Here is a 10,847-nt window from a genome sequence, read left to right as displayed (position 1 = left end):
AGCATTTTACAGGGGAGACAAGTTCCTTTGCGGACAATATCGCTACAGCGGAGTTGATCATAGGATGTGACATCTTTTAGACTTGCAAGTTCTTATATTTGATTTGTGATGAGTATGTGCTTTCCTTGTTTATTCATAAGTCTATGACTAGTATTTGACTAGTCATATTGTCTCCAGGATTATTTGAGCATTGTTGTTATAGATATTTCCAATTAGGGTTTTAATTTACCCCTTCACCTAAGTATCAATTTCACATGTATTTGACCGGGTTAACTCTTAACTAGTGTGGACCTTCATTTATCTAGTTGATTGATTGCATGAGTGAAGTCAACGATTGGAATAAGGATATTGTTTGCCTCTTTCCTTGGAATGAGATACTCCTCCTTTTGGGAAATCATTGTTTGCATATGTGCAATAATTCATCAAAAACACAAAAAGAAAACTTATGCACACATATCATACTGTTATTGGCAGGAATATAGAATTCCTACTTGGGAATGAGAGAAGTATTTTCCTTGCAATAATATTTAGTCAATTACGATTTTAGATTATTTTTAGGGCAAAATCCTGATTTTAGGTTCCAAGAGCATAACAGCTCTCTGATTATTTTGGGTGATTGCATGAAAGTATTTTGTTTTGGACCACCTCCTCCAGAGCCCATCTCATTTTTACTAGAACAACTTCGTTTGGATTTTTTTTATGTTGGGGCTGTAGTGCTTTTGGACATTAAATCTTAACATTGGACCCATTCCTTTTGTCAATCAACTCCTCAAATGGGGTTGTATGACTTTCTCTTTCCTCTCTCTCCAGCATGAAACCCTAATTAAAAATTTCTCTAGAGTTTTGTCTTTTTATTGTTATTATTATTTTTTATAGTGATATAATATGAGATTTTCTATTTATTACTTAAATTATTAAGCTGTCAGTTTTATTATTGTTCAAAAAGATAAAAAAAGGTCATTCAACTTAATATTTAACCCTAATACATCTATCTATACACACACTTCACACACCCTACCACTCTTCAAAGATCATACAATCTCAAAATTCAAGGATCATCAGTTACCCCTTGTGAGGGATTGGATTACTTTAAGAATTTCCAATGTCATATCAACTTGATGAGCTTAAAGACTTCCTAAGGTTCCGAAGGATGCTCCACATGAATCTGGATATAATGAAGAGGATAATACCAGTGATAATTGCATATTTGAGATCAAGGTTCACCAGCAAATTTACTAGAAGCCCAGCCAATACAACACCAAAGAAATTTGCAAACACTGCTGCCCAGAATGGCATATGAAGAATGGAAGCTATGATGGCTCCTGTCCATGCTTCTGTTCTAGGGAAAGGCACAACCACAAACAACATTAGACCAAGCCATTGGAACTCCTCTACAGGGCCAGCTTTCTCTTTGGCTCTCACAAACAGTATGTTAAGGAACCGAGTTGTGGCCTTGTTCTTTCCAGCAAGGAAAGATGCAAATCTCTTCAAGTAAAGTATGATGAAGGGCACAGGAACCATGTTCCTACAGATACATAGTCTTATTGCTAATGTTGTGGTCATTGGTTTTCACTATCATCATAAAGCGAAACCAAACAAACTACAATTTCCCATATGATCTAATCACAAGATAAAAATAGTCTTGTGAAAACAACAAAATCTCATGTATACTACAAATATTGTTTGATGATTTAAGTATTGGGGTGAATAAACAAAAATGTGGGGTTTAAATAGAATAACTTTTTTATTTCTTCTTTTTTCAGCTTGGGGTGTATTTAAGGGTAGTTTGGGAAAATAATGGAGTTTTATTAGAAATTGTGAAAATTTATATTAGAAGTTGGGTGAACTTAGAATATAGGGTGAACAAAGAGAAGTGTGGAGTTTAAATAGAAAATCTCTATAATATTGGTACTGGAAATTTGTGACAAAAAAAGGAATACGGGAAACCTTGTATTGGCTCATTTGGGCGTAATTCAACTTAACTGTCTATGTGATGAGGAGGTTCCTCCTCAACTTCCCTCAGGATGATGACCTCATCAGCCACCATGAGGTAACAATGGCCATGGCAAGTTTTAGTATTTTGTTTGAACAGAACCAAAGATTAATTCAATGTAGAATTATGGAATCTAGGAAGAAAATTAAACATAATATAACTTGTTTTCCTTAATTTGCTTTGTTGTCTGTAAATCCGATGGCTGACTTTTCCACTTTTGCTTCTAATATTCTGTAGCATTCTTGGCCATAGAATTAATGGTCTAGTGGGCAATACAGAGGCAGCCAGCAAGTCCTATTGTCCTCGGTCTCTGGTTTTAGGCACAAACTTCTCTGTCAGGTTCGTCCCTTCTTGGACTGTTTTGCTGCAACTGTCTATCTTGATTTGGTTTTCTCCTGTTGTTGATCTCTTGTGGCAAACCAAAAAAAAAAAAATAGAAAAAGGCAATGATTAATGGAGTTTTTGAAAAGAAAATATAAGAACCAGTTATTGTATGACATTCCTGAGAATAACTCCTTATTGCGCTGATGCTGTTGCCGCAGAACTGTCCAGTGTTATTCCATGCTGATCAATTCATGAAAAATAAAGTGTGTATGCATACAGTTTAAGATTAGCTGCAAAAAGAGAAATGTAGCAAACTGGATCATTACCAGAGCTTCATACACCAAATACATTGCGATGGGGGACTAAAACTCGAAATCCATGGCGGTGGATATGTGGAAAGCTTGTAAGCGCTTTGTTCTTCTTTGTAAAATCAAATGCCACCAGGAGTTCCCCCAAACACTTCAGTGGGATATATAATTGATCAGAGCGAATTTTTTCCCAATGAAGTGGTCAAGGGAACTCTCGTTGACACCTGACAATATTTCCTCTTTTTTCATCACAGCTTCTACAATAAGTACATTGCGACGGATAAGCCTTTTCGGTCTTTGTAAAATCAAATGCCACCAGGAGTTCCCCCAAACACTTCAGTAGGATATATAATTGATTAGAAAGAATTATTTCCCAATGAAGTGGTCAAGGGAACTCTAGGTGACACCTGACAAAGTTCCTACTTCTTTCTTTCTACTTCTTTCAAAGCTTGTTTTGGTTTGTTGGTTATGAGTTGCAACTACCTCTGCTATATAGTGTCTGGCCCTCTTTGCATTTGGTTGTGTTTATGTTGCATTGCATGTTCCTTATTTCCTTGTCCTTGTTCAATAGGAAGAAAATCGGAGGAGGAAACCGATCTTTAAGTAATGAACCTAGACGACATTGGAGGCTAGATGGAAGAAAGGAATAATATTGAGGTGATTGTCATGTGCCATTCTTAATAATTACCTGGCCCACACTTATTCTCAAGGAAATCTAGATCAGAACCTCATATGTGCTGTGGCTACTTGCTAAGACCTGCTTCTGGAATGTGGGACTCATATGCTTCAACACGCCCTCTTACGTGGGACCATCACATAGTAGGCCACATGTGGAGCCAAGTTAACATCGGAATCAATATTGGCCAATACGTGAGCACCGCGTATTAGGTAAGAGTAAATATTGCCCAACATGTGAACACTACATGTTGGGTAAGGGTAAGGTAAATGCCCAGTAATTGGCCCAATCAATCAACTCGCTCGATACCATGTGAAATTGGAGAGATGGGCTACTACCACTAACAACACGATATTGTCTCCAACTTAACTACCTACAAAACCTATAGGCGTGAGATTTTATCATAAAAGGCCTCGGTGTTATTAGTAGTAGAACCATTCATTATATTTTGTATTTTATTTAGTTAAGTTTCCGGTGTGAGACTCATATTCTTCAACAAAATGTATGCTTTTGCATCCAAGAAAATGCTGGAAGGAACAAGTTGGGATATGAAAGAGAACAACGGGTTGAGGCTTGTGAGAGCTTATGGCCACAGACCACTCACTTCACTTTTGTTCTCTCCAGTGACTGCAATCCTGACCAGGTTCAATTTTCAAAACTTCAACTCTGCCATTTTTCTTTTCTCTACTAGTCCTCCCATTCTGATGAAGCCCACCGTTTTATAAATGAAGTAGATCTATATCAAATGATATATATGCCCTTCATGATCGATCCCTTTGACTATATATAGTGGATACTGAGTTGCTTGCATTCCCTTATGAAGAAAAAAGGAGATATATTGTACCCCATTAATGAAGTGTTTGGGGGAACTCTGGTTGGCTAAGACCAGCCATTTTCTGCTGTTTTGGAGTTTGGTTCATGATGCTGCTCTCTGCATTCTATGTTTTCCATATAAGGTTTTGAACTTGTTCAGGGAATTGGGATTTTGATCCTATATTGGCATTTCCTCTTTAATTCAGTGGAGTCTTACTAAACCCTGATTTTTATTTTTATTTTGGGTCAAATTGGATTAACCGAACTTCATATAATAGGGGAGAACCCAAAAGAAGAGACACCCAAATTATCAAACTGGCCAGCACATGATCACTGAGTACAGACAGCAAAACAAAGGAAACAATATTAAAAACAACTAACACAGCACAAGGACCGCGTCTAGATAACCAATTGCTAGGTGAGAGACAACAAGACAACCTCAAGCTCCAGAGGAGTCAGAGCCATCCAGACCGGCACACACATTAGGTACTTGTTGGCTGGCAAGGGAGACCATCGTTGTTGAGAACATGCACAAGTGAGGTGGGGGGTCTGGATGTCTAGACTTCCGGGCTCAACCTCGATAGTGCGACAGCTGCCAAACGATCTGCTGCTTGGTTTCCAGACCTGCGCGTCCAAGTCCAGGTGCAATGGTTGAAGTTGTGATGATAATCGCAAATTCTAGTGAGAATGGGGTACATACACCATCGTCCTCTTCTGATGTTGCCATTGATGCTGTCCACACACAAGTAAGACCGAGCTCCATTGCAAAGAGACAACCCTCAAGAGCCGCATTAGCTTCGACCATGATCGCTGACTCAGCTGAGAAAGGAACGGCCTTGGCGCCCACAAACATTTCCATGCTTGTCACCCTAATTAGGTAGGCATATCACCCCTATTTGGGCAAGAATCAAATAGGAAAAGATAATGGACTAAATTAAATACAGTACAGAAGATTTAAAACAGAACAAAAAGTTACTAGTTTCAGTACCATGTTGAGCATAACGAGTTGATTAGGCCACTTTCTTAGGAAAGATAAAAGACAGAAGATGAACGTGGAGATCAGAGACAGGAGAAAGACAGAAGACAATTATTTTGTTAGCCAACTTTCCTGCCTGTGTTTTAGGTACTATCTTATCACCACTTACAATCAGAGAAGCAGTAAGAACCAGCATACTCTCAATCACAAACCTCATCTTTGAGACCATCATCATAGACATAAAAGATAAACACTACATTTGATTAACTTTCAAAGGCTATACTAACATAACTCGTACGTGGAAATCATCTTGACCATTCGATAGCATTTGGCATATTGTAGTATGGCATCTGTGATTATTAAAAAGTACTGGTGGCTAAGATATTAGATCTGCAGATGAGAATTGACCCATGTCCCTGATATTAGCAAATGGGAAGTTTGATAAGCTAGTTTACTTGTACCACTTGGCTCTGAGATTGGGCAGAGGATCTTTGTCTTTCTTTGAGACGAGTTAACATGAAGAGTGTCAGAATAACCAGACGCAAACATCTTAATTAAGTAAGTTGTATTGAAATTTGAACCTAGACAGAAATATGAGTAAGATGAATAAAGTAGAAGTAGAAGCATCTTGCATTTCCGAGGCGCATCCTCCTCAACCTCATGAATCTCTCTTTGATAGCAGATGGATATATCAGATCAACGTAACAGATAGAGGACACGTTGAACTCTTACTCAGCAGCTGCACATGCTTTTAACTCAGACGTCAGATGCTGCCAAGCCAAAGAAACAAGAAGGTTAGTTCTGATATATATATACACACACACACACATATATATGGTGACTGCAATTGAAGCACGTCGGGCCCTCATTTGCCACATGCTTTTCTGCATCAACTTGAACATAACTTTTCTTGTAGCATACATCACATAATTAAAAGTACTGGTATGTAGTGTATCTATCAAAGTATATATATATATATATATATATATATATATAAAATAAAATTGAAAATTACTGGCTGGACAGAGGAATTTATGGGTGAAGGAGTAGAATTTGATTTATGAGCAGACTGGCTAGCATGTGGCTACTCGAAGTTGATATTCCTTAGTTTTAGTGTTACCAACTTTTCCCATGTAGCTAGCTCACACTTACGTCTTGTTCACTCCAGAGTACAATAATTGTCTTTGAATAGAATGCAAAGGCATGCACAGCAACTCTCTCTATAAATATTTGGGTGGGTTGCTTAGGAACCATTCGAACCAAAGCAGCAACCAAAGCTCAAGTTAAGTAAAGATCGATTAACAAAGCATCAAATGGCCCCTAGAGTTCCCTCAAACACTTCATTGGAGATTATATGCCTCTCTCTACTTTCTATCTGCTGAAGTGTTTGGGGGGACCCTTAGCTAGCTCACACTTCCTAGCTGCTTGCATTCATTGGACTCTTGCAGCATGTGGTCCATCGGCTTTTTATTCTGTATAATTTCAATTTCAACCTACCGACTAAATTAAAAAAACATCATGGAGTTGACAAAATAGAAAGATGCTTCATCCGAGAATCTCCTTATGAAATTCTAGAAGGGCTCATTCTAGGACCACTTCCATCTTCAGTAAAAATGTCCTCAGTTTCCAACTTTCACCCATTGTCATAAATCCTGGGGTTTCACCCATTGGCATGCATCCTAGGGTGAGTGAGTTAGGGAAGCCACCTCTATGTACTTTTCACTTTTTCCTTTTTCCTTTTTCCTTTTTCCTTTTTCCTTTTTACAAGCAATAATAGGAGAGGGAAATGAACACTGAAGACATAGGTTGAACTACAAGGCACTTGCGCATTTTGCTCACTAAGATTTTCTTTAGACTTGGCAAAGTTTATTGGTAGTGCCATAAATCAAGTATTTTCACACAAATCTGATTTGCTTTAAGGAGATTCATTAACAAGAATTAACACCCAGCAGATTAAAACTCAAATTAATGTGTTTAAGTATATATCCAGTTGATAAGGTTGCTTTACAAGGGCATGAGGGGTGTGGACCCTGTCTAACCCACATCATGTAATTCTCAAATAGCTGTAATGGCTGTACCAATGTGCACTTCAATGTCTGGCTACTAGTGCCTTAAATAACTGCGTCTAAAATCCAAAACCACACCAGAGACACAGAGGTGGAATTTGGCAAAGCACAATTTGGGAAAAGAGTTTAGAGATGTGGCATTGATGCTGTGGATGAGGAATAAACAAGATCTAGCTAGCTAGGAAGGTCATTACTTTAGTATATTAAACAAGATATAGCTAGCTAGGAAGTCACAATATATATGGTTAAGCTGGGTTTTACTTTATGGTGATCATGGATGTTTTGTTGATGTTATTATCTCTCAATTCAACAACCTGCAACTTTTAATGCTATATCCTATATATGTATGTTGCGCTTGTATCCATGGTGAATTTATTTACTGGCTAAAAGTTACCACTTATATGATCAGAACAACTTCAAAATTAACCAAGGAACAACAAATTAAGCCTGAAGAGTAAAAAACCAAAGCAAAGCAGTGGACAATATTAAACCATAATGGATCATATATTTATATATGTAATTCAATTACAGGTTACAATACTATGCATCCAATCCAAGGAGATCTTAAAAGAATGACCAACTTCAAAGTTACATCGAACCAATTAAGCAAAGGTTTTCATCAATCAGTCGGCACCTCAAAGCGGCAACAGGACAGTAGTGACTTTGTCTGAGCCAGTTTACTATGCACTCGCCATGAAACACATGAAAGCATGGCATGCAAGCGACAGTTGTTCCTTCCTCAAACTCATCCATACAAACACTGCAACTCTCACTTTCACTCACACTAATCCTCCTCCTCTTTCTCTCTTCCACTTTCTCTCTTCCTCCTCCTTCACATCATCACTTACACTCAGATAATTTCTCCTTATTGACTCTCCCCCTTGACCAACTATAACCTTCTTTAGGACCTTCTTGATGGATGACTCACTTGCGGCACCATCTTGACCTCGGCTGCCGCCAGTGACTCTCTCATAACGCTAGCCACCAAACATTGCTGGCACCGATACATGCGATGGTCTTTAAGAATACAAACGTGCAGTCCAAATAGCATGCAAGCCTGTTGGGAAACTTTTTGGGGCGAGCTTCGCGACCCCGCTTTACAATCTCATCCACTATATCCCGCACAACACGATCTCTTGTGATCCCGAAAGACAACATCGCCTTAGAAAGAACAAGATACGAATCAAGGGCGGATCTATTACTAGGCTGGAGTGGGCTCCAGCCTAGGGGAAGATTTTTAAATATTAAATATAGTTAAGTTGATTCCTACTCAATAAATATTAGCCCATTACACCAAATAAATATAATAAACTAATAATAGCCTAATTTAAGTAAAGTAAATAATAGCTTTATTTAAAATAAGCACATTCTTGAAGCATATAGGAAATAATAAACATCAATTCCAAACCTATATAAATTTGATTAGAAGTAGAACTCATGTCAAGGCTCTGCCAACTTGACCTATTCTAATCGTATTGATATTGGGCTACACCCACAGAGAGCAAATATCAAAAAAATTCTTCTAGCCACCCAAAACGCCATATTTGAACCTTGAGAGCCTAGAGGAAATAGCTCTCATTCCTCTAAAAAATTGTACTAACCTATCTTCAGTGGGTTCTTCAAGTAAGTTTTTCCCTTTTTTTTTATTTATATATTTAATTACCAATTTTAATTGTTGTTGTTAAGTTTTTATGATTTAGGGTTTGGGTGAATTTTTTTGGAGATTGTTGATATATGTTTTATTTTTGCAACTTGAATTATTAATTAGCATATATGATTTTTGGTGTATGGTATTTCTTGTTAGGATATCGATAATAATGATACATGTCTAATGTTGATACTTCAATTTTTGAGAAACATAATGATAATAGACTGGTAAATTTTTGTTTCATGAGAAAAAAAGCTTATAATATATCTCCTCTAAAAAAAAAATTATTTAGCCTAGCCCTAAAAATTCTTGGATATGATCGAATCCTGGTAGTTCTCAACAAACTTTGTTCAAGATAGATTGTTTTTTTATGTTGTTCGAGGCATTGATAGATGAATTTTGGACCACTGGTTCCAATATCATCTGGGGAACGAACATCATAGTATATGTGGTTGACCTTCAAAGTTGACCCGAAGCCTTTCACCATTATCATCATCATCATAAGCCTTTTAGTAAATCTGTAAGGGGTGAAGCTTTCAAGTGCCTGTTCGTGATGGACTTCAATTGCTTCTTCGTCCATGGCAATTGATTCAGTGATGCAATAGTTTCTTAAAGAGAAGAAGTCTAGGGTTTTAGAGTTGTGTAGAGTTAGGGATGCGACTAACAAGTATATATAGAGATTGGGTGGTGGTGGTTTGTTTCCAAATTGGTATAGGATTATTAGCAATTAAATTACCCAACTCCGCTTTCTTCAGCGACAAGTTTCTTAAACACTCCCACTTGTTTTAGGAAAAATTAGAAACATTTTTTTTTTTAATCTCAAGTAAAGTTGGTAATTCAAACAAGCACCTGCATTTTAAATGGAGCCAGCCCGGTCCACTAACTTGTGTTAACGGGCTATTGCTTGGATATATATCTTGATTTCCTTTCATAACTCTTTTTTAATTGAAATTATATTCTTAGAGTAAATCAAGTGTTTGGGATTGAATTGGACTGAATAAGTCACAAAATTCAAAATTTTGTTGAAGCAAAGAAATAAGATAGAGTCGAAATATTTTTTTGTATTATTTTTATTTTGTAAAGATTAAAAGGGATAAATTTGCCTAATGACTCATTCATCTTTTACCTATTTACTTGAACAAAATTTAGAAGTTAGCCTTCTTCCTTCAACATACCTTGAATAGTGAGCTATCCCAATCCTAGGATTTCATATGTTTTACTATATATTAATATGAAGGGAATATATATATATATCTATTTTTTAAGTCTATATTTATAGATCATTCTTGCAAAAAATTAGACAAATCGGAAACCGTTTCGACATCCAATTGTGTCGTACAAAATCAATGAACACGGTGTTCAAGAAAGTACTAAACTTTCAAGAACTCAATTGAGTGGTTAAATGATATCGGATTCAAGTGATTTTTTGTAGAGATGATCTTGGAATGAGTATTTCCAAAATAAACGGTTTGAATTAGTAAAATACAATCTGAAGTGGGCCCTACAAAGGGTGTCCCTCAATAGAAGCTATATATATATATATATTTATATTTATGGAGGTTCTAGTAATATATGTATCATATAATTATTGTGTACGTTTTTACTTTTTTCTTGACCACTAAGTTATCTCTTGGCTCGCTAGATATGATTCCTCTTTCTCTTAATTTTTATCTTATTAGACTTTTTCTTCTCCCTTTCACTCTTTTCTTTTATAATTATTTTTAGTATAGGCGATTTGGGGAAGGGGGTTTACACAAATTTTCATTGGATACCTAGGAGTTTTATTTTTAAGAGTATTGCTAAACGAACCTTCACCCTACTACCAAAATAATTTTAATAAGTACAGTACTATATTCAACATTTCCTATCTAAATGCTCGAAAATGAATCTTGAAATCAAGGTAAGATGATATGATATTTACCAAGCTTTTACAAAATCTCTCTCATCAATCCTCTCCTCTCCTCTCTAGCCACATTAAGGAATGGTTTTTTTTCTTTTGCTTCTCGTTTTTACAACTAATATTCAATCTTGCAGGAAGGATGC

The 10,847-nt window shown here is 36.7% G+C and overlaps 2 protein-coding genes and 1 long non-coding RNA gene across 3 annotated transcripts; 1 reads left to right on the top strand and 2 right to left on the bottom strand.

Annotated features, from left to right (window-relative positions):
• Nucleotides 1-1,110: 1,110 nt before the first annotated feature.
• LOC148919811 (uncharacterized) lies at nucleotides 1,111-1,521 on the bottom strand. Its single transcript, XM_089044444.1, has one exon. The coding sequence runs from the start codon at nucleotides 1,519-1,521 to the stop codon at nucleotides 1,111-1,113; it is 411 nt and encodes a 136-aa protein (XP_088900570.1).
• Nucleotides 1,522-2,045: 524 nt separating this feature from the next.
• LOC148919810 (uncharacterized) lies at nucleotides 2,046-4,335 on the top strand. The gene is made up of 3 exons (XM_089044443.1): nucleotides 2,046-2,050; nucleotides 2,231-2,332; nucleotides 3,783-4,335. The coding sequence occupies exons 1-3, from the start codon at nucleotides 2,046-2,048 to the stop codon at nucleotides 4,024-4,026; spliced, it is 351 nt and encodes a 116-aa protein (XP_088900569.1). The 3' UTR covers nucleotides 4,027-4,335.
• Nucleotides 4,336-4,370: 35 nt separating this feature from the next.
• On the bottom strand, nucleotides 4,371-5,890 carry LOC148919809 (uncharacterized). Its single transcript, XR_016123661.1, has 2 exons — nucleotides 5,103-5,890; nucleotides 4,371-5,006 (listed from the first exon to the last, which is right to left on the bottom strand). It is a non-coding gene; the product is annotated as an uncharacterized LOC148919809 (long non-coding RNA).
• Between the last annotated feature and the right edge of the window lie 4,957 nt (nucleotides 5,891-10,847).

The sequence above is a fragment of the Prunus mume genome, linkage group LG2 (assembly GCF_029339155.1).
Source record: "Prunus mume cultivar Tortuosa linkage group LG2, ASM2933915v1, whole genome shotgun sequence".
NCBI lineage: Eukaryota > Viridiplantae > Streptophyta > Magnoliopsida > Rosales > Rosaceae > Prunus > Prunus mume.
This window is presented reverse-complemented; position numbering and strand designations above follow the sequence as displayed.